Source organism: Cervus canadensis, chromosome 31, assembly GCF_019320065.1.
Source record: "Cervus canadensis isolate Bull #8, Minnesota chromosome 31, ASM1932006v1, whole genome shotgun sequence".
In the NCBI taxonomy this organism is placed as follows: Eukaryota; Metazoa; Chordata; class Mammalia; order Artiodactyla; family Cervidae; genus Cervus; species Cervus canadensis.
Window position 1 is genome coordinate 36,525,379 of NC_057416.1, and position 24,307 is coordinate 36,549,685.

Genomic DNA, 24,307 nt, shown 5'->3' on the forward strand with positions numbered 1-24,307 from the left:
TGGTCGGCAGATCGATCGTGGTTTAGTCTCAGAAAGGTTGCCTTGACAAATGACACTTCAGTGCAGGGTATTTTTAGAGCATCGGGAAGACAGAGACAGCGTGTGTGATTTCATCGTTCAGACAGGTCCTCCTGCCCTCCCTGCCCCAGCTCCCCCCGAGCATGTGGGGGGTAGACCTGGTCCTCTTAACGCTGCATCCTGGGGCCTCAGGTGTGTGTCATGGGGAGGACTGTCGTCTCCCATGTTCTTCACACACATGTGTGCCTATGCTGGGCTCCCATGGATCACTTGTCTTTTTGTGACTGTCTGTAAGATAACATCATCGCTGCTCGGCTGAGATATGAAGGGGCTGCTTACGTAGTGAGATGGGCTTTTACTACATGCAGTATATTCTTGAGAGTCTTCCCACCACCATCTGTGTGAGCAGGGTACGCAGAAACACTCCCACTCCACAGGTTTAAAAATGGAATCATGGAATCATGCGATTTCAGAACTCTGGCTGGAGCTGTAGATGGTTCTGCTGGGGACTCGGAGGCTTGAGGTGTGCAGGGGACGCTTCAGGGCAGAGCTCAGTGCCCCTCGGCCCCCTCACAGTGCCTGCCAGCCTCCGTCTGTGACATTTACCTTCTGAAGGACTTTAACAGTAACAGGTTCCCCTCCACATATGGCCAGGGTGGAGGGAGGGGGTGGAATACCTCATGCAACTTTAAAAAACATGTTGGCTTCTTAACGCCCCCCTGCTTAGACTGTGGCACAGTGGGCTCTAACCCCATCTATCATCAGGAGGTTTTCTAGTTAGAATGTCTTCAACTGTAGCTCTCTCCTCCTCCGTATCTTTTTAAAGCTCTAGCTTCAGGTAGCAATGTGTCTTCACCGTTGTGTTAATGTGACCTGCATGGGGGATGTTAATGTGACCTGCACGGGGGATGTATTGGTTTCCACTGGAGCTGTTAGGAGACCCCTTGTGGTGTGATGACTCCTGTTTCCTGCTGAGACAGACCTGGACGGCTTATTCTGTTGTTAAGTAACTTAATGTCTGTGGGCAGTTATGTGATTCGTAACAAGGCTCTAAGACTGACTTCTAATTGAGAGTGTTAAGAAGCACCTTTAGGTTTTGTTTTACTGTGGACATTACCCACAGTATCAGACATGGTCATCTGCCACCAGTCCCGGTGATAATGTAAGCATGGAGATATTAGTCAGTTTGCCCAGAGCCATGGCTGTGTGCTGCCGTGTTGGAGTCTGGCACACATGCCAAGTGGAAGGACGTGCTGTCGTCTCCGTGTATCACACAGCACAGGTTCTCCTGTTGGATTTTGATTCTAGGCAAGAGAAAGCCAAGCATTATTTTTTTTGAGGGGGTGGGTATTGCAAGCATTTCAAGAAGTGAAGAGTATAAGAGAGATCTGGTAAGATTGTACACCAGCGCATGGTACTTTGGAGATTACAGTCAGATTTGTTTAAATTATGTTTTTTGAGGCATATGAAGTTCTGGAGCGTGCATTCAAGAATGTTCCCACTATCTCACAAGAGATATTTTTATAGCATTATGATTATGTAGTCTTTTAAAATTGAGTTCCAGAAGTAGGTGGTTGGAAAGTCATTAGAATGGGAAATTAGACAGATGAAACTTAATCTTTCTCTAGCCATGTTTTGTTCCCTACATGAAGCAAGCTGAACAACACTATAGGCAGATACCCTAAATATACTGAACCAGACTACATTACAGATGTGTGTAAATACATATCAACGTGAATTTCTGTCCATAGTGTACTCCAGGGCTTAATAATCAGAATTCTCACCCACCTTACTTTTTTTTTTTAAGCATTTAAAATCAAATCAGTGTTTCTTCCTGCTAATCATGTAAATAGCACCTTTTCATTATTTTGATGTTGTCACGCAGAAGGCAAGATGTCTAATCTAATAATCAGAAGAAACACCGCCACCCCCTGAAAAGCAGCCCGTGAGGCACCATGCGCCTGTGCTGTGCTCCTGGGGTTTACCTTTGTGTCTCTGGGGCTCGGGCTATTTCTGGAATCGGTGCATCATTGTCGTCCCTGGTCAGAGAGTTGGAGCTCTAACATATTTGTCGAAAGCTTCAGAAAAATATGTATGCATTGTGTGGAGAACGCATTCATTAAGTGTCCTAGCAAAGTCCAGCTTGAAGCCTGTTTCTCCAGGAAGGGCCTGCTATTGGGGGGTACTCGCGAGGCTCCAGGCCGCGAGGAGGCAGTGCAGGCCTCCCAGCTGTCGGCCCAGCTGGTTGCTCCGCTTCTGACAGAAGTAATGTTTTGGAATTAATTTCTTAAAGGCAAATACTGCAGAATTTGGTGTGTGCCGTGAAAGATGATGCTGATGAAGCGTCCGCTCTGCCAGTTATTTCCGCATTTCTCCCTGGATCCAGTTAGACCTCAAATGGAAATTATTTCACTATTGCTTAGTCTGTAACTCGAGCAAGTCAACCCTAGGCTTAAAACAGAAATCTGTAAAAGTTCATGCTAATAATATCACTTTTTTTCCTTCCACGTCTCTTGCCAAACCACACCATATATCACCGTGGTTGTGAGTGAATGTGACATGCAAGGTTGAGCTCCTGAGGCATTCTTTGAGAAATGGTATGAGGCTGGAGATTAAACCAGGAGTTCTCTGGTTGATTATCGCCTGGATTCAAACAAACTGTTTAAAGCTATTCAGTAGCACGGCAAATAAATAAATGTCTCCAAGAGTGAAACTGCAGATAAAGCCCCTAGTCCTCTGGGCGGTGCCAACTGAAAACGGGGGCATTTGCCTGTGCTGGGGGCAGTGTCCCAGGGGCTGGCCGGGGTTTTGCTCCCTAGTTAGCAGGGCACCCCTGGAAAGGTCACTTCTCTCCCGCAGCACATGCCCGTGAGGAGCAGGGGTTGATGAAATGATGCCCTAGTGCTGAGCCGTGGTAACTTTTGCACCTCGTGGGCATTGCTGAGGGTTCTTCCTCTGAACAAGGAACCTAAAGACTGAGTTAGATGCAGGGAAAGTGGGTTAGTATGTATTTTGAATACACTTCTCCCTGTGCTAGGAGTTAACCATAAAGGCATGAGAGGAAAATGGAAGCGCCTAACTCATGGCTTTGTGAAACGCCCTTCAGTGGCGTGAAAGGCACTGTCCGTCCTCTCCTCTCCATTCTGCAGGACCTTGGCTCTAGCGTCGTTAGGTAGATGTAAACGTTCATCACTGCTCCCTCTGGGAATCAAATCTGTGCCCAAAGGAACCTGTAAAAAAGTCATTACAGTGCCCCTTCGTGACCTGAAGTTTTTCTTGAGAGGCTTGTGGATTGTTCTCATTCTTTACCCGCTCTTTTCTTGTTCTTTAGACTAAGGCTTAGAGCCTTGGGAAGGAGATTCTGGTTAAATGGGTCATTTATATCTGTCTGTTCAAACATGCAGTTCTCATATAATACGGGGAAAATCCTTAGTCAATTTGAAAAATTTCCTGTAAATGTCTTTTTATATTTTTTTATTCTTATATGAAAGTAGCACATCTTTTGACCTTGTAGATGCATCCTTCAGTTGGATCCTTTCAGAAGGACAGTAGATCTAAACTGTCAGAATTAGTGTCAGAATATGAGTAACATCCCCCATTACTAGTTAGCACCTTGGCACTTGAGGGAGTCTGAGAGGACATGTCTTTTGCAAAGTCAGTCTGGTTGTCCAGAAATAAAAACACCTTTGTCTCCAGACTCTCTTTTTCTTATATTGGCTCTACGATCTTCATTGCCAGAGTCACTTCTTGTGATCCAAGAAGTTCTGCTTTTCCCTCAGGTGTGATTCTGCCAAACTAATACCCTTTGACGTTTTAATGTGATCTTTACTCAAAGGAGGGCTTAAAATACCCAGCGCCTTCTGGAAGGTAGTTCTGCAGACTACATAATTATCAATAGCTGTTTAACCTTTTAAAGACTTGAGTCAGCCTTGCCCCCAAATAGAAATTTTCACCACCTTTAGTTTTATTTTAAATTATAAAGCTAGCGCAGTGATATTGGTTTTCGTTGTTGGGTTTGCTTTTTGGGTTTTCTTCCAGCCCCTACCTCCCCCTTCCATAAGCCCAAGTTGTTTCTGAATTCCTCTGATCCTGCCAGTACTTCCATGTAAATTAATATATTTTTAAAGGATGGTTAATTAGGATGTTAAGCAAACTGTGCTCATGATGGGGGAACACTTGTTGACCCTTGAATGAAATTAAAAGCAGATCTTCACTATTCTCCTGTTTCCCAGATTTCACTTGTTCAAGGTGCCGGTGGTTTGGACTTGGTTTGCGCTTCGTTAGAATAATCCCAGTGTAACACCGCATTCTTGCTGTGCTGCGTTTGTGCCTTTCTGTTTGAACACATTCTCCCAGGGATGGTGTACTCAGCAAGTGTTTCAGAACTTCCAGGCAGTATCTGAACATTGTAAATGAGATGCTGGTCCGTGCCGTCATTCCTGGCAAGCTAGTGTAACACTCCTGTCAGAATGAAGGGGAAGGAAAGAAGAAAAATCTATGATATAGTGTGAAGATGGGGGTTAAGGGAGACAAAAATGCTTGCATTTTTAAGACAGTCTTTGCTGAAAATGCACAGAGGTTAGCAGCTTGGTGATAACCTGAGGTTAACCATCCGGATCTCCTGTGTGGGAACGTGCATGGCAACTGATGTCCAGGACCACGCCTTCCTTTATTGAAACCTGCTGTTAGATCGTGGCCTGCTTTAGATGTCAGGGGTTGCATTCAGCTTAAGGACTAATGGGGAAGTTTTGGAGAATGTTTTTTATTTACTCATCCATAGTGATACAGAAAACATGAGCAGCCAGCAAGATAGCTCCTCCTCAGTAACTTATTATCGGAGTTTCTCTTCTGTCTTGGACTTGGACTTTTAGTTAAAGTTTTTGAGCCTTATCTTATCCTTCAAGCAGTTCACTTTTTGAAAAAATCTGATCTGCCGTGTTCTGATGGTACAACCTTTAAGTTCGCACACAGATCATCGGATTTCAGTGGGATTTGTTTTTCTAGGTAGATTACCCCAAATGCTTCATGTCACAATTTTTAGGGAAGTAACTGGACAAGGCCCTCTTCACAGCTTGGCTCATCCCAACATGACACTGGTTGTGGCTGGCAGTTAAGTGTTAGAATGTGATGCACCCAAGGCAGTTGAAGACTTTAGCATTATCTCCTATGTTCTAATCTGGCAAGCCAAGGTTTTGTTTGAGTCTGGTAAATCAGGTAAGATTCTATAGCCCTCCCAAGCACGGTCAACGATCTCCTCCTTGCATCCAGGTGCGGTGTGGTGTCAGCTTCAGCTCCACAGCTGCGGGGCCAAGGTGGGGGTCAAGGGGCTGATGGCAGGCAGCAGAGCCCCCTGCAGACCTGCCACCCCAACAGCCGTGACAGGAGAGTTCTGCCTGTTGAGCTTTTATTAGTGTTTTCTCCTAAGACATCGCCACATAAGTAAACCAGGAGGGTTGAGGTCTAGCTAACTAGCTAGACCTATTAGACAGACAAGGGATGTGCTTTGAGAGAAGCAGCTCTTTTCTGCCGCTTAGAGGCACTGATAAAGTGCCAGCTTTGTTCTGATTTATGACAGCTCTCTTCCTCAGAACGCTTTCTAAAAAGCAGGTGAAATAGAAAGGCTCTGCAGAATGCTTTTATTGTGATTGGGCAGTGCTTTGAGGGGGGTTTTGTATGCCTCATCAACCCCCTGCTATGATCTCTGAGATTGTGATTAAATGGTATTTATATGCTGCAAAAGCATAACTCTTAAAATTTAAGATAGCATGTGCTTTTATCTCTGTGTCTACATAAACCCTACTGAAATGACAGTAGAACTGGTAAATCTTCACGGCCACAGGAACAAAGCAGATTCTCTCAAGAGTCAACAAAATTCAAAGGATGTGGAGCAGATAGATTTGTTAACTGCAGTGAGAACTGAAACTCACTCGAGGCCTGCAGACCTGGAAGCCCCATAGGACACAAGGAAGGCATAGGGATCAGAGTCACTTCTGAGGGCAGTGGTTCAAATAGAAGGATCCCTTTAAATCATCCAAAATTAGTAACTAGACCCTCTAGACACCTCCTGCATCTTTAGAGAGCCTAATGACCATATCCCCCATCTTCTGAGGCTCTTCTCTGAGACTCTGGGCTTAGGAAATTGGGCTCAGTTGGGCTCTAGAATCACTGCAGATGGTGACTGCAGCCATGAAATTAAAAGACACTTGCTCCTTCGAAGAAAAGCTATGATCCACCTAGATAGCATATTAAAAATCTAGACAGCATATTAAAAAGCAGAGACATTACTTTGCCAAAAAAGGACTGTCTAGTCAAAGCTATGTTTTTTCCAGTAGTCGTGTATAGCTGTGAGAGTTGGACCATAAAGAAAGCTGAGCACTGAAGAATTGATGCTTTTGAACTGTGGTGTTGGAGAAGACTCTTGAGAGTCCCTTGGACTGCAAGGAGATCCAACCAGTCCATCCTAAAGGAGATCAGTCCTGGATATTCATTGGAAGGACTGATGCTGAAGCTGAAACTCCAATACTTTGGCCACCTGATGTAAAGAACTGACTCACTGGAAAAGATCCTGATGCTGGGAAAGATTGCAGGTGGGAGTCAAAGGGGACGACAGAGGATGAGTTGGTTGGATGGCATCACTGGCTCGATGGACGTGAGTTTGAGCAGGCTCCGGGAGTTGGTGATGGACGGGAGGCCTGGCGTGCGGTGGTCCACGGGGTTGCAAAGAGCCGGACACGACTGAGCGACTGAACTGAACTGAGGCCAGTCGTGGGATTCCCACGCTGAAAGTAGGAGGGTTAAGTGAAAAGTACACACATTTCACAAAGTGCAGTGTCTTCCTTCTCCACCCCTGTTATTTGAAGAAGAGAAGGCATGGTAACGAGCACTCAGGAAATGTAGTGGCAGAGAGACAGAGGGGACCCCTGGGTGACAGTAAGGGAAGCCTAGAGCAGCCGCTGTGCAGGAGACAGACAGCCTCCAGGTGAGCCTGGAATGCAGACTGGAGGGGCCCCAGGACACTCCCAGCAGGGCCGCTCCAGTCTAAACTGGTGGGTTTCTGTCTCCTGCAGAGCTGTTGTACTAGAGCTGCCTGGGAAGGAGATTCCTCTAGGCTCTTAGAAAATGAAGTCAGCCACAACAGCAAAGTGAGGTAGGTGATCATTAACTTCAGGAAAACCAAGCAGTTCACAAAGAAGCAACTGGAGCCGAGTGCATGCGTAGCTCCAGAGTGAATTGCATCTGCATGGTCATAGCAAGGTGGGCTCTGAAAATCGTTATACCTCTAAATTGTGATTGTGGTATTATGTTAGTGGGAGGATTGGGGATGGAGTGGGGAGGAAGAATGTACTGTGAAAGAGTGTGTGAGTGAGACAGAGAGCAGAGAGCTAAATGCTCTTTTCCAGAGTTCCACCGTTGAAAGTCAGTAGTTCATATTGAAAACAGAAAAACAAAAAAAGGAGTTGAAACAGGTTAGCCCTGGGTAACAAAAATCTAAAGTAAATGAATCAAAGGATTTTTATTCATTACATGCTGTTGTTCAGTCACTAAGTCATGCCCAACGCTTTGTGACCCCATGAGCTGAAGCATGGCAGTACTCCCTGTCCTTCACTATCTCCTGGAGTTTGCCCAAGTTCACGTCCGTTGAATTGGTGATGCCATCCAACCATCTCATCCTCTGCCGCCCTCTTCTCCTTTTGCCTTCAAGCTTTTCCAGCATCAGAGTCTTTTCCAATGAGTCAGCTCTTCACATCAGCTTCAGCAGCAGTCCTTCCAATGAATATTCAGGGTTGATTTCCTTTAAGATGGACTGATTACATTCATTGCATGCCTTTTGGTAATTTTGATTATGAAAATGATAAAAGTTTGAAAATGAACAAGTGAAATGGACAGCATATGTAAGTACACATGAGACTGGAATGGTTCTCATTGACTAAAATGATTTATGTATCTTACCTTTGTCTTAAGCAAATACCAAATAACAGGGACTTCGTTTTTTGAAAAATAACATCTTTCCCTAGAAACTATATTCTAGCAGTTATAGGACTGGACCATGTTCTGCTGGTTGCTGCCAGAGTGTTCACTCTATAGTGGAAATGTTAAAATACAGTCCTTTCTTGGGAAACAGTGCATTGTCTTGAGGTTGTCCTTGTTACTTATTTTTATGGAATAATTTCCATAGAAGATGTGTTTTGTTCTAATGAAAATCCTGCAGTTCTAGGTGGGTTTCCATTCCTCTTTTGAAAATTTTCCTCTTCATGAAATCCCAAAGCCTGGTAGCCAGTACATTAGATTATTTAATTTGCCTGTATTGATTGTTTTGGATGAAATCTATTTCCATTTCGTTTGTCTTCATTACTTTGTCTAATGCATGGAAATGACAGAGAACAAATGCCATGCCTGGGATTCTATCTAAATGTCACAGTCCCCTAGGGATCATTTTTACAAGCCAGTTATAAAAAGAACTCTCCATGTTACTCAGCAGTTTTTAAACTGCATACATTAACTTTATCATCATGTCTATAATCATTAAATATAATTGATCATTTTCTCAAGTGTTTAAAAACATACTGCATGTAATACACGAGGTCACTTAGAATTTATATTTTCTTTATGTTTGAAAATGATGAAGCTTCCTGCACTATGGTGTGTGCCTGCCACTTGCCAAAAAGCAAGGCTCACCAGCAGGAGGGTCCAACAGCAGATCTGGCCAGTACCATTCAGAACCCTCTTTGAAAATATTCGTTATTACATTTTTTCAAAAGCATGGCTTGGCTATCCAAAATTCAGACAAGTTTTTGAGAAGTGAATCAGAGGATTAGTTCAGTTCAGTTCAGTTCAGTCAGTCATGTCCAACTCTTTGCAACCCCATAAAATGCAGCACGCCAGGCCTCCCTGTCCATCACCAACTCCTGGAGTCTACCCAAACCCATGTCCATTGAGTCGGTGATGCCATCCAGCCATCTTATCCTCTGTTGTCCCCTTCTCCTCCTGCTCCCAATCCCTCCCAGCATCAGAGTCTTTTCAAATGAGTCAGCTCTTCGCATCAGGTGGCTAAAGTATTGGAGTTTCAGCTTCAGTATCAGTCCTTCCAGTGAGCACCCAGGACTCATCTCCTTTTGGATGGACTGGTTGGATCTCCTTGCAGTCCAAGGGACTCTCAAGAGTCTTCTCCAACACCACAGTTCAAAAGCATCAATTCTTCAGTGCTCAGCTTTCTTTATAGTCCAGCTCTCACATCCATACATGACTACTGGAAAAACCACAGCCTTGACTAGACCTTTGTTGACAAAGTAATGTCTTTGCTTTTTAATATGCTGTCTTGGTTGGTCATGACTTTCTTTCCAAGGAGTAAGTGTTTTTTAATTTCATGGCTGCAATTACCATCTGCAGTGATTTTGGAGCCCAGAAAAATAAAGTCTCTCACTGTTTCCACTGTTTCCCCTTCTATTTGCCATAAAGTGATGGGACCGGATGCCATGATCTTAGTTTTCTGAATGTTGAGCTTTAAGCCAACTTTTTCACTCTCCCCTTTCACTTTCATCAAGAGGCTTTTTAGTTCTTCACTTTCTGCCATAAGGGTGGTGTCATCTGCGTATCTGAGGTTATTGATATTTCTCCCAGCAATCTTGATTCCAGCTTGTGCTTCTTCCAGCCCAGTTAGAATATAAGAATTAAAGCAAAATCAGGAGATGGCTGTGAAGGCAATGAATTTGTCAATCATGGTACTTAAACAGATCAGAGTATAGTTATACATGCTGAAGAATACTTCAGATATTAACCTAAACTCTTATGGAAGAAGGTAGTGATTTACTAAGACTATCATTACATTGACTCTTTGCAAGCTATCAGGCTTTAAGGATTGCTACATTAAATCACACCTACATAATGTTTCTGGACATTAGTTTTTATGGTTTTTTAACTTTTTATTTTGTATTGGGATATAGCTGATTAACAATGTTGTGATACTTTCAGGTGAATAGTGAAGGGATTCAGCAGTACATTGGGGGAAGGGATAGTTAGGGGGGTTGGGAAGGACATGTATGTACTGCTATGTTTTAAATGGAGACACAACAAGGACCTATAGTATAGCACCTGGAACTCTGATCAGTGTTATGTGGCAGCTTGGAGGGGAGGGGAGTCTGGGGGAGAAAGAACACTAGTTTTTAATGCCCACATTGGTTTGAAGATGAGGATCTATTCAGAATATATAGTATAATCTTTCCATTTGGACTTCAATGAACTCTGCTTGTGATACAGGTCCTCTTCCCAGCAGGGTTTGGATGTAGTCACAGCAAGTCCATCTTGGGAAGGACACGAGTGTAAAGCTGTGAATAAAAACTTGGGCTCTGGAGGCAGATAATCCTCCGTGTGAGTTCCCACTTTACCGCCAGAACTCTTTCACTGTGGAGAATTGCCAGAGTCAGCAAATAGAAAATAGTCAGCAAATAGAAAATATGAAATGCTCAATTAAACTTGAATTTCAGATAAGTAATAAGTAATGTTTAGTATATGTGTGTGTGTATACACACACAGACGCATGTGCTGCTGCTGCTGCTGCTAAGTCGCTTCAGTCGTGTCCGACTCTGTGCGACCCCATAGACGGCAGCCCACCAGGCTCCCCCGTCCCTGAGATTCTCCAGGCAAGAACACTGGAGTGGGTTGCCATTTCCTTCTCCAATGCATGAAAGTGAAAAATGAAAGTGAAGTCGCTCAGTCATGTCCAACTCTTAGTGACCCCATGGACTGCAGCCTACCAGGCTCCTCCATCCATGGGATTTTCCAGGCAAGAGCACTGGAGTGGGTTGCCATTGCCTTCTCCACAGATGCATATATATGTATATATGCATACACACACACACACACACACACACACGTATATATGCTGTATATGCTCAGTTGTGTCTGACTCTCCATAACTCCATAGACTCTAGTCCACCAGGCTCCTCTGTCCTTGGAATTTTCCAAGCCAAGAATACTGGAGTGGGTTGCATTTTCTACTCCAGGGGATCTGCCTGACCCATGGATTGAACTTGCGTCTCCTATGTCTCCTGCATTGGCAGGCGGATTCTTGACCACTAGCGCCACCTGGGATGTCTCATGCAAAGTGTGGGGACAGACTTAGGCTTGAAGAAAGTAAGTCGTTGTTTATCTGAAGTTCACGTGTAACTGGCATCCTGCGTTTGATCTGGCAACCTGCAGCTGGTGGCAGTGCGCCCACTCTAGAGCGTTGATATTGCTGAAATGGAGTGAATCAGACTTTTCACAGGTTGCAGGGAGTTAAATAGTAACGTAAGTGCTCAGCATGTCACAGCTCAATAAATGTCATCTGTCTGGATGGTGTCCTCTCGCTTGTCAGACACCCAGCCTGGCACGTCTGAAGCGGCACTGGCACTGCAAAGCAGTGTTCGCCATCCAGACTGGAGTTCTCTTGGGAAGAGAGTCTTCTAGCCTGAGTGGTCAGAGATGTGTACCCCTGTTGCTCTAGGTTTTGGAAAAAGAATTATGTAACTGAGGCTAGTTCCTCTGCCCTGAAGTGGAGACAGGAAATGAAAGCCTAGGTTTTTCAGGGGAAAAAAAAGGTCAAGGACAAAATTTTAAAGGCTTTGGAATTATATTTTGGAAAAAATTAAAAGACTTTACAACCTCCCACCTAACAACACTGTCTTTACCCTCTCTGCCCACCCCCACCTCCCCCCGCATCTGTAAAGTGGGAATAATGCCCCTGGGTGGTAGTGAAGAGTGAACAGTGTAATGCAGTGCACAGGTCCAAGCCCTTGGTAACCGCTCAGTTAAACGTTAGTTTTTGGCATATCTGTGATATCAACTTGCCGATTTGGTCAAAGTAAGTGATCTCCCCAGGCCCCGCGTGTCCGGGGTGGGACGTGGACCGATGGATTCCAGGTCCTTACTCTGTTCTGTGAAGCTGAGTCGGACAGGCACCAGCTGCGTGTAGCCACGTCCCTTTCACTTACGTGTCACTTTACGAAGTGCAGTTGTTTTCACGCTCATGGTTTCATTTCGTCCTCGTGATTCTGTGAAGTAGATTGTCGCTGTCTTCACAGATGAAGCAACCAAAGCCCTCAAGTCACACAGCTGATGGAAGGGCCGGTTTAATGCAGTGCCCCGGTTCTGGTCCATTGTCCCTTGCTCTGCGCTTAGCCTCCCATCAGAATCACGGCATCAGGGTCATCACCACTGAGCTCTTGTCGTCTCAACACCTGTTCTTCAAACACACGCTGTGGTCAAGACAGTCCATGAGGCCTTTCGGGGACTAAAGAGAGGCAGAGGCTTGACCACATGTGCAAGGAGTACAAAATACAGTATCATCTAGATTTTTCCTCTTCATGTATCAGAGTCTTGTTGTGGCGAAGGGGCTTGCATAACACAGTGAAGACATGAGCCATGCCATGCAGGCCCACCCAAGTCGGACGGGTCATAGTGAAGAGTTCTAACAAAACGTGGTCCACTGGAGAAGGAAATGGCAACCCACTCCGGCATTCTTGCCTGGAGAATCCCATGGACAGTATGAAAAGGCAGAAAGACCCAACACCGGAAGAGGAGTCCCCCAGGTTGGAAGCTGTCCAGTATGCTACTGGGGAAGAGCAGAGGGCACTTACTAGTGGCTCCAGTAAGAACGAAGCGGCTGGGCCGAAGCGGCATCAGTGCTCAGCTGTGGGTGTGTCTGGTGGTGGAAGTAAAGTCCGATGCCGTAAAGAACGGTATTGCATAGGAACCTGAAATGTTAGGTCCATGAATCAAGGTAAATTGGACGTGGTCAAACACAGGAGATGGCAAGATTGAACATCAACATCTAAGTGAACTAAAATGGACAGGAATGGGTGAATTTAATTCAGATGACCATTATCATCTACTACTGTGGGCAAGAATGGAATAGCCCTCATAATCTGATGCTAAAGCCAAAGCTCCAATACCTTGACCACCTGATGCTAACTCATTGGAAAAGACCCTGAGGCTGGGAAAGATTGAGGGCAGGAGCAGAAGGGGGCGACAGAGGATGAGACGGTTGGATGGCATCACTGACTCAGTGGACATGAATTTGAGCAAATTCTGGGAAATAATGGAGGACAGAGGATCTTGGCATGCTGCAGTCCATGGGGTTGCAAAGAGTCAGACATGACGTAGCAACTGAGCAACAACTAGGTTTTTGTTGAAGAAGTAAAGCATTCGTGGTGTGGTAAATATTCAAATAGCACGGCAGCTTATTCACTGAAAATTCTCTCTCCCGCCTTGTTCCCCCAGTTTTCTTCTACAGAGGAGGTCACAGGCAATGGTTTCTTCTGTATCTTTTCAGAAACCCTGTGAGAGCAAATATGTATACATTTTTTCCACAAACTGGGAGCATAGCAAACAGACTATTTTTTTTCCTTTAACAATATATTCTAATATACCTACCCTATTTTTAGCTTTAACGACTTAAATACTGATGGATAGCAGTCTCTCTCTGTTGCCCCTGTTGAAACTGTCTCACCCAGTTTGTTATTTGTGCTTGAGGTGTGTGAAAACGGGCCATGCTACTCTCGCAATTTAGGGAGACGGTCGGAAGCACCCCCAGTCTGCCTACCGGCCCCCCAGGCCCGACACCAGCAGCCTCACCAGGCAGCCCAGCCTCACTGCCGCTCCTGTCGCTCTGTTCAGTCCTTCCCCCATTCCGTGCCCGGCGTGACCTTTAAGTGCGTGAATTAGAGCAGTCAGCCTCCTGCTAAAATCCTCCAGTGGTTGCCCAGCACACGCAGAAATGACCCTTGTTTTCTGGCCGAAAGCCGTGTGCGACCTGACACCTCTTTGCCCACAGCACTACCCCCGGCTGGCACGATGCCCTGGCCACGCGGGCGTCCTTGGCCCCCAGGCCCCCCGGCTCAGCGACGCCAGAGCGCCCTCCCTGCGTCTCCCCGCGGCGGCCCTGTGTCTCACACCCTCAGTCTCCTTGCAGGGAGGCTTTCTTAGCTATCTCCTCTAAAGCTACTTTTTGAGTTACCTTATTGTAATTACCTTATAATTATCTGGCAACCTCCCAGAAAATGAGAGAATCATTTTTTATCTTTTTGTTTTCATATTCTTCTCTGTTTCTACCCTCACCGAATCTAAGTTCTATGCCTGCGTTCTTCACACTAGGCTTTCAGTACCTGTGTTAATATCTGATGACCTGACCACCTGACAGGTAGTAGAGACTCAGCTGACTTGAATATACGAGTGAATGAGTACATAACTTTTTTTCTTTTTCAAGATGAATGCGCCTTTACAAAAAAAAATCCTGGTTGCATATCTGTTTTATTTGTTTTTTCAAAACTTTCTGACTGTACCACAAGGCATGTGGGATCTTAGTTCCCAGCCAGGGATCAAATCTGAGCCCTCTGCATTGGAAGCGTGGATTCTTAACCATCAGATTGCCAGGAAGTCCCAAGTGAATAGTTTTAAGAGATTTATTTATACAAGATCATTACTAGTGTTACAACTGTTATGCTATATTCTACTACTCATGTGGCAAACAAGAACTGGTCTTCTAATAGTTATAAAAAGTACAATTCTCTGTAAGTCCCTATAGTACATACACTAAATATAGTGTATATACAACACTATTATAGAAAAAAATGCAACCTTATCATTGTCTAGCAGTTATTAAAAAAATACTTTCCGCTGACCTACCAGCACTTGTTAGGATAAAACGTTTGTCGTGGTTACTGTACCCTGGAGCCCTACGGTAAGTACAGGTCAAGCAGGCATGTCCCCGGGCAGGTGACGACACAGATGACAGACGCAAGGCGGGCCAGAGGAGGTGGGAGGGCTGACCGTCAGCACAGGTGTGCTCCAAACTAAGTTTTCTCAGCTAAGAACGTAGGCTCATGGATATCTTTCCTGGTGAAAACATCACTTTTAAATGAACTGAATACCAAGTCCTGAGCTAATATAACTGAAAGTAAAAGGCTATGGAACGAAAGAATGTGAATAGCATTGTTTTTAAGTTGGTAAACTCTAACATCTAGTAAGTTTTTAACAGCAAAGCATTTATCAAAGTTGTAAAACATATTTCTCAGTCAATTTATATTCACCTAAAGCATTCCATGTATACTGCCTATATTCTACGCTGTAATGTGCGTGTATCTGTCAGTATTGCAATGTGATTGGGGCGGGTACAAGCACAGACTGGCTTCAGACCCCAGCTCTGCTGTGTGATCTGTGACAGGATTACTTAACTGTTAAGAGTGCTAGGTGTGTCATTTCAAAAAGTAGGGATAATAATACCGCATTAATACAGTTGCTGTGAGATTAGATGGAAGCAGCTCTCTTAGCTCGGTGCCTCCCGAAACACGGCCTCATAGACAGCTGTGTTATTATCATCACAGGGGCATCGGTACTGAGAAATGGCTTGAACATTATCACAGAGGTACAGAAATCTCACCAAGTGAAGGATCACATATGTCAGTTTCCAGTCACAAACCAGGGCGTTTTGCTGTATCTGTTCTCTGTCTAGGACTCCCATTGTTCCTTCCCTGCAGTTTTCTAATAATTTCATTGCTATCCTAATTTCAGCCCCGATGTCCTGTTGGATGACACACGTTTAGTCTGCCCACAGTGGGCTTCAGCCCCGATGGCCTGCTGGATGACACATGTTTAGCCCGGCCCAGAGTGGGCCTCAGCCCTGATGGCCTGCTGGATGACACATGTTTAGCCCGGCCCACAGTGGGCCTCAGCCCCGATGGCCTGCTGGATGACACATGTTTAGCCGGACCCAGAGTGAGCCTCAGCCCCGATGGCCTGCTGGATGACACATGTTTAGCCCGGCCCAGAGTGGGCCTCAGCCCAGATGGCCTGCTGGATAACACATGTTTAGCCCGGCCCAGAGTGGGCCTCAGCCCCAATGACCTGCTGGATAACACATGTTTAGCCGGGCCCACAGTGGGCTTCAGCCCCGATGTCCTGTTGGATAACACATGTTTAGCCCGGCCCAGAGTGGGCCTCAGCCCCGATGGCCTGCTGGATGACACATGTTTAGCCGGGCCCAGAGTGAGCCTCAGCCCCGATGGCCTGCTGGATGACACATGTTTAGCCCGGCCCAGAGTGGGCCTCAGCCCAGATGGCCTGCTGGATAACACATGTTTAGCCCGGCCCAGAGTGGGCCTCAGCCCAGATGGCCTGCTGGATAACACATGTTTAGCCGGGCCCACAGTGGGCTTCAGCCCCGATGTCCTGTTGGATAACACATGTTTAGCCCGGCCCAGAGTGGGCCTCAGCCCCAATGGCCTGCTGGATAACACATGTTTAGCCCGGCCCAGAGTGGGCCTCAGCCCCGATGGCCTGCTGGATAACACATGTTTAGCCGGGCCCACAGTGGGCTTCAGCCCCGATGGCCTGCTGGATGACACACGTTTAGCCCGGCCCACAGTGGGCCTCAGCCCCGATGGCCTGCTGGATAACACATGTTTAGCCCGGCCCACAGTGGGCCTCAGCCCTGATGGCCTGCTGGGGGACACATGTTTAGCCCGGCCCAGAGTGGGCCTCAGCCCCGATGGCCTGCTGGGGGACACATGTTTAGCCCGGCCCAGAGTGGGCCTCAGCCCCGATGGCCTGCCGGGGGGCACATGTTTAGCCCGGCCCACAGTGGGCCTCAGCCCCGATGGCCTGCTGGGGGACACATGTTTAGCCCGGCCCAGAGTGGACCTCAGCCCCGATGGCCTGCTGGGGGACACATGTTTAGCCCGGCCCAGAGTGGGCCTCAGCCCCGATGGCCTGCTGAATAACACATGTTTAGCCCAGCCCACAGTGGGCCTCCCCGATGGCCTGCCGGGGGGGCACATGTTTAGCCCGGCCCAGAGTGGGCCTCAGCCCCGATGGCCTGCTGGGGGACACATGTTTAGCCCGGCCCACAGTGGGCCTCAGCCCCGATGGCCTGCTGGGGGACACATGTTTAGCCTGGCCCACAGTGGGCCTCAGCCCCGATGGCCTGCTGGATAACACACGTTTAACCCGCCCCACAGTGGGGTGTTGTTGTTTTGCTCTTTTTGTTGTCACACTTGAAAATTCGTGAGCCTTGTATAATTTATACTTCTAGCTACTTCTCAAAAATAACCAGAGCCAGCCACAGTGAACCCACATGCCCACCTGGGTGAAGCCGGGCTACAGCTTGGAGTCCCCTGCCCCTCGGGGTCTCTCTCCCTGGCTCCTGCACTCATCCATGTGACCTGCTTACTGATGAGGTTTAGTCAGGTTTTGGTATTAGACCAGCATTTAGACTTGATATTCAAATTAACTTATTAGGATATGTTCACAGGTTTTTTGTTAAATTGAGGTGTGACTGACATATCATGTTACGTTAGTTTAAGAACTGCAACATAATGATTTGACCTTTATATGCATCGTGAAATGATCACTATTATAACTCTAGTTTAAAACCCATCACCTTAGTTAGCAAAATTTTTTTTTTCTTGTGATGAGGACTTTTAAAATCTACTCTGTTAATAAGTTTTTGAATATGCAATGCAGTATTATTAACTCTAGTCACCATGCTGCACATACATCCTCATGACGTTTGTGTTATGACCGGAAGGTGGCACCTTTTAACCCACTCTGCTCATTTCTCCCAGTCCGCCATCCCCACCCACCCTCTGGCCAACCCTACCCGTCTTCCCTCTGCGTGAACCTGCGGGTTTTGTGTGGTTTGGTTTCGTTTTAGTTTCCACGTGTATACTATCACGTGGTATTCATCCTTCTGACTCGTTTCACTTAGAATAATAGAAAGTTCATCCATCTTGTTGCACACGGTGAGATTTCATTTTTTATGGATGAATTATTTTCTGGTGTGTGTGTGTGTGTGTGTGTGTGTGTGTGTGTGTGTGTGTGTGTGTATGGTTTTCCAGTGACTCAGTGGTAAAGAAGCCATTTGCCACCACAGGAGACGCAGGAGACATGGGTTCAATCCCTGGGTTAGAAAGATCCCCTGGAGGAGGAAATGGCAACCCACTCCAGTGTTCTTGCCTGGAGAATTCCATGGACAGAGGAGCCTGGTGGACTGCAGTCCATGGGGTCATAAAGAGTCAGACATGGCAGAGCACACGCGTGCGCGCGCACACACACACACATACAGGGAAAGAGAGAGAGAGTAGTTTCTATCCATTCATGGGCATGTACATTGTTTCTATATCTCAATATTATAAATATTATATAAATAATGCTGCAGTACACGTAGGGGTCCGTACATCTTTTCAATATATGTTATAATTAGTGTTTTTGTTTCCTTCAATAAATAACCCAGACATGGAATTGCAGGATCATCTGACAGTTCTAGTTTTAATTTTTCTCAGAAGCTCCATACTGTTTTCCATAGTGGCTGCCTCAGTTTACATTCCCACCAGCAGTGCACAAGGGTTCCCCTTTCTCTTGTTATTTCTTTTCTTTTGATAACAGCCATTCTAACACATCTGAAGTGATGTCTCACTCTGGTTCTGATTTGCATTTCCTTGATGATTAATGATACTGAGTATATTTTCATTTTTTAAATTTTCATTTGCCTGTTGGTCATCTCTGTTTTCTTTGGAAAAAAAAAAATGTCTATTCAGATCCCCTGCCCATATTTTAACTGAATTCTTTGTTTCTTTGGGATCGAGTTGTGTGAATTCATGGTATATTTTAGATATTGACTCCTTATCGGACATATGGTTGGCAAATATTTTCTCCCCTTCAGTACATTGCTTTTTCATTTTAATGACTTCCTTTGCTGTGCAGAAGCACTTTTAGTTTGAGCAATCTCCCTGATTTGCTTTTGTTGCCTTTACTTTTTGTGTCAAATCTAAAAATTCATCACCAAGACCAACATCAAGGAGTCACTGCCTATGTTTTCTTCTAGGAGTGTTATGGTTTTAGGTCTTACATTCAGCTCTTTAATCCAGTATGAGTTAAATTCTGCATCTGGTGTAGACAATTGTCCAGTTCCACTCTTCTGCACGTGGCTGTCCAGTTGCCCTAACACCATTTGTTGAAGAGACCGCCCTGGCCCCACTGTATGGTCAAGGCTCCTTTGTCACAGGCCAGTTGACCATCTGGGTGGGCTTGTTCTGGCTGTCTGTCCTGCGCCATCGATCGGGATGTCTGTGTTTTGTGTCTCTGTCGTACCATTTTGATTACTGTAGCTTTGTAATATACTTTGAAATCAGGGGGTGTAATGACTCTAGCGTTTTTGTCCTTTCTCAAAATTGCTTTTGCTACTTGGGGTCTTTTGCAGTTCCACACAAAGTCTAGGATTGTTTATTCTATTTCTGTGAAAAATGCCACTGGAATTTTGATAGGTAGTGCATTGAATCTATAGATTGCTTTGGGTATTATAGCACATTTTAATGATATTCATCCTTCTAATCCATGGATACAATCTTTCAATTTATTTGGTCATCTTCAATTTTTTTCATGAGTTTCATATAGTACAGGTTTTTCACTTCCTTCATTAAATGTATTCCTCAATATTTTATTCTTAAATTACAAATGGGATCACTTTCTTCATTTTTCTTTCTGATAGTTCATTATTAGTGTTTAGAAATAAACAAATTTTTGTATATTGATTTCATATCCTGCAACTTTGTTGAATTTTTAAGCTAGTTCAAAAAACTTAACTAGGTTTTTTTTTTTGAGAGTCTAAGTTTTTCTATATATAATATCATGTTATCTCCAAGTAGTGATAGTTTTACATCTTTTCCAGTTTAAATTCCTTTTATTTCCTTCTCTTGGCTAATTTCTCTGGCCAGGAATTCCAATATGATGTTGAATAAAACAGTAAGAGTGGACATCCTTGTCTTGTTCCTGATATTAGAACAAAAGCTTTCAGTTTTCTAATGTAAATTGTTGCAACCACTATGGGTATTAGCTGTGGGATTGTCATATATGGCTGTTTTTTGTTGAGGGATATGTTTACAGTATTAACAGGGGGAAATTATTTCTACTTAAGTTTTTGCTCACCAGGGAGTTTAGTACAAATAATAAATCATTATGTTGTATACTTGAACCTAATGTTATATGTCAATTATATTGTTGTTCAATCACTGTCATGTCCGACTCTATGACCCCATGGACTGTAGCATGCCAGACTCCTCTCTTCTCCATCGTCTTCCAGAGTTTGCTCAGATTTATGTCTGTTGAGATGGTGATGCTATCTGACCATCTCATCCTCTGCTGCCCCCTTATCCTTTTGCCTTCAGTCTTTCCCAGCATCAGGGTCTTTTCCAGTGAGTTGACTCTTCACATCAGTTGGCCAAAGTACTGCAGCTTTAGCTTCAGCATCAGTCCTTCCAATGAATATTCAGGACTGATTTCCTTTAGGATGGACTGATTTTGTCTCCTTGCAGTCCAGCAGACTCTCAAGAGTCTTCTCCAACACCACAATTCAAAAGCATCAGTTCCTCAGCACTCAGCCTTCCTTATGGTCCATCTCTCACATCTGTACATGACTACCAGAAAAACCATAGCTTTGACTGTGCAGACCTTTGTCAGCAGAGTGATGTCTCTGCTTTTTAATACGCTGTCTAGGTTTGGCAATTATGCCTCAATTTTAAAAAATGGAACTTAGTGGCTATTTTGTATTTAAATACATTTATACTTTGAATAATGTTATTCAACCTTCCTTAAGACACAGCAGCCATATATATAATTGAAACACTTTGCTATACACCTGAAGCTAACAATATTGTGCACTAACTATATTCCAAGAGAAAATAACAGTTAAATTTAAGAAAATAAAAAGACACAGCAGAGAGCCAAGTGGAAGGTAATCTTAAGGTGTAGAAAAGACATTTTAGGAGGAATGTGCTCTGTGTAAATAATCATGACACCTTATTGACCAATTCTACCCTCAGAATGAATGAAAAAAAAATACATGTGTGTGTGTATTTGTGTATGTATGTAAGGGTTTGGAGTATTGTGTCAGCATAAATGATAATTAGAAGTTTCATCTTCATTCACTTTCAGGTTTGGTTTAGCACACCTCCAGAGCTGCTCACCAAATCTTGCAGGAGGTGTGCATGTTTAGTATTATCTTTGGCTGCATTCCCCCTCCTTTTGGTGATAATAAAGTTTGATCAGGGTATGTGAGTGTTGGATTCATTTTCAAAACAAGTTTTCCTTTAGTAATCAATTATCATAAAGCATTAAAAAGATTCAGGAAAATCCCTTTGTAATTTTGTCATTGAAAAGAATAAGGATTAGATTTGTTATGTTATATATATGTGTATATATGTATATACACATACTCACATACAAAGAGGACTTTGGCTTCTGGTATAACAGGTTTGTTGAATTTTACAAGATCGTCTGTAATAAATTTTTTGTGTGTGATGTACAGCTGACAGAGTAACAAGAATATTCCAATTTGAAACTGAGTTATCTCTTCAAGCAAAATATTCTCAAGAGCAAAACATTTGGAAAAGTTGATCTAGGGCAGAATTGAATCTATTTGACATTTTCTAGTTGCCTAGATATCATTTTCTACTTCTATGAATAGATAGTTTTTTATCTCTAACAATTGTTAAATTTCTCTGGTTAGTATTGTGTGTGTTAGAATATAAAGAACCATTAATGATCTGTCTCTTCTCAAAAACCTACTATTACCTGTGGGTTCAAGGCGGCTCTTACAAGTAATAGAATCTACTTAAGGACACTTAGAGCAAGAGTCTCCTGAGGCTTGAGCCAGACATTGACCCTGAACTTCTGTACGTGCAGCCTCAAGAGACATTAACTATATAATAGGTTGTCCTACTTCTTCAGTAAATTAGAGTTCTTTGAAAAGAGCATTCAATTTACAATACGGTCTCTGTGCCTTGATTTACCCCTTATTTTCTTTTGCTATTTTACCATTTCTATACTTGATGACATGATAATTTCTGTATTTGATGTCCTGATAATAATGAAATATGTCCTACATTTTATTAGCTAGCCAGTAGTTAAACTGACTACTATAGCCACACTGAAGAAATCCCGTGGAGTCCGTCAAGACGTGGCTAAAGATGCACGTATTGCATCTTAAGTAACGTAAAATCTGTAACCAAGCATCTTTGTCCTGAATTGCAGCGAGTTTTGCTAGAAAGGGGATTCACTACCTGTGTGCAGTCTTTCTGATTACACACCTGTAGACTGCCTCTCCCACTCGGGCCAGACGTGTTAAAAGGCAGAAAATAGTCTACGAGGCAGATCTGCTCTGCTCTGCTCTGCTGCCCGGGGAACATTCTGACCCTGCCATTTCCTCATTTGGAAGATGAGTCATTTGATAGCGTCTCATCCCCCTTTTCCCATCTTAAAGTAAATGAGATGAGTCTAATAAGTCCAAATCTCTCTTTTAAAAAAAAAGTTCCAACTCCATCATACTGTTATTTTGCACATGGTCATCCCTTCTGCAGTGCAGTTTGCAGTTTTGGTTTTATGTCTTAGAGATGCACTTGTGTTTTCTTACATCATAAACATCTTACTCAGAATTAAGAAGCTAGAGGTGTGAGGTAGTTTTTTCTTAGGTTAGTTGTCCTAGTGGAACAACTTGATTACAAAAGTTTATGTGAGATACCGGAGCTGGGAGCCTGGTGAGGCCGTCTTATATGCTCTCTTGTCTGTGACATTGTTATTGTCAAGGCTCTAAGAGAACTTTCTGTCTCCCCCTCTACCACCTCACACACATCAGAGTAACACTCACTAACTGTAAGACAGAATTATGAGGTGAGACCAATACAGGCTGCCTAAGTCATGGATACAGAAACTCTGAAATTACTCTGACATAGTTTTCCATAATTGGGCTTCAGTCTCCCTTCCGTTTCTCTTGCTCATTACATTGTTATGAAAACTGTTATATCTAGTCCATTAATGAAAAGGTATGAATTGCATCTTAAGTAACGTAAAACCTGTAACCGAGCATTCCAAAGGCAGTTTGAAAGTTGCAATTTCCAAAGTAGTGAAGCTATATGACCATATTTCGGATAAGAAAAACAGACTGCGTGATGTAATTTTAGTTGGTCCTGTGTTTTTCTGTGGCAGAACGTAGCCCGGCGTTGTGTGTCGTAGCTAGGAAAGGCGTTTCCTGCTTCATGGGACGTCTCTGCGTATCTCTGAGTGCTGCCTGCCTGTCTATAGCTCACCCGTGTCTTCCTCATTTCCGCAGCACCAACAGGATGACCTGCGGGGGCCCTGGGAGCCGCTGGCTGGCTCAGTCAAGGCTTTCGGCTTTTGCCATTTGATGAATTACAAATGTCGAACAGGATGAAGAGAGTAATTCCATCTTGTTTTCTGTCTTTCCAGGCTCTGTACAACTCGATCAAGAACGAGAAGCTCGAATGGGCAGTGTGAGTATGCTCTTGCTGGCCTGGCAGTAAGCGGACAGCGTGCTCTTTTCTGACTGTCTGTCTTTGTGCCTTATCAGGGATCTGGAGAAGGGTTAGATGCACCGCCAGTTCTCATTTCACACCGCCAGCGTCTTACCTTCTCTGTGTGAGACACGTAAACCCTGAGTATTCCACGTCTTTTTCTTGGTACCAGCATGCTCCTATTCTTATTTTAAACTGTTTGCTCTGCCTATGTACAGTTAATTATCTTTTTATTAAAAAAAAAAAAATGGCATTCAGAAAGAAAATACGAGTAAAGTAGGTAAAAAATTCCAAAATTTTTTCCAAAATCTAATACACATGCTGTGGGTACCATACACTTATTCTAATTATCTCCTTCTTATCTTAATAGATCAAGATTTTCTAACCCTATTTCCTATGACACTAATTATACCAGAATATTGACAGATAAGCTTTGAGGAGTATGGTACTTGCATGTAATGAAGTCCACATGAAAAGTCCATAGAAAGAATAGCAGCAGCAGTGCAAGAAGCAGCATTTCCTAAGATTTTGCACAGTTGTGTAAGTTTAGACAATAGCTATAGGAAAGGTGCGGCTGCAAAATTTGTAGGATGATATTCACCTGCATAGGAGGAACCCTGATGCTCTTTTATTTTATTTTTATTAAAGTATGCGTGATGAGTCCAATATTACATAAATTACAAGTACACAACATAGTGATTCACAGTTTTTAAAGGGTATATTCCATTCACAGCTATTAAGTTCTGGCTGTATCCCCCATGTTGCACAATATATCCATGTAGCTTATTCCGTACCTAGCAGTTTGTACCTTTGCATCTTCTCCCCTTGTATTGTCCCTCCCACCTTCCCTCTCCCCACCGGTTTGTTTTCTACATCTGTGAATCTGCTTCCTTCTTGCTGCAGTTAGTCATCTGCTGTATGTTTTAGATTCCACATTTAAGTGGGATCACACA

At 44.0% G+C, this 24,307-nt stretch overlaps 1 protein-coding gene across 14 annotated transcripts in view; it reads left to right on the forward strand.

Moving 5' to 3' along the window:
- The window catches only part of PSD3 (pleckstrin and Sec7 domain containing 3), a 573,880-nt gene that overhangs the window by 428,760 nt on the left and 120,813 nt on the right, over positions 1-24,307 (forward strand). For all 14 annotated transcript variants that reach the window (XM_043454541.1, XM_043454542.1, XM_043454545.1 and 11 more), the window contains one exon: positions 23,290-23,333. In XM_043454541.1, the coding sequence (XP_043310476.1) occupies positions 23,290-23,333 (44 nt within the window). The remainder of the gene's footprint in view (positions 1-23,289; positions 23,334-24,307) is intronic.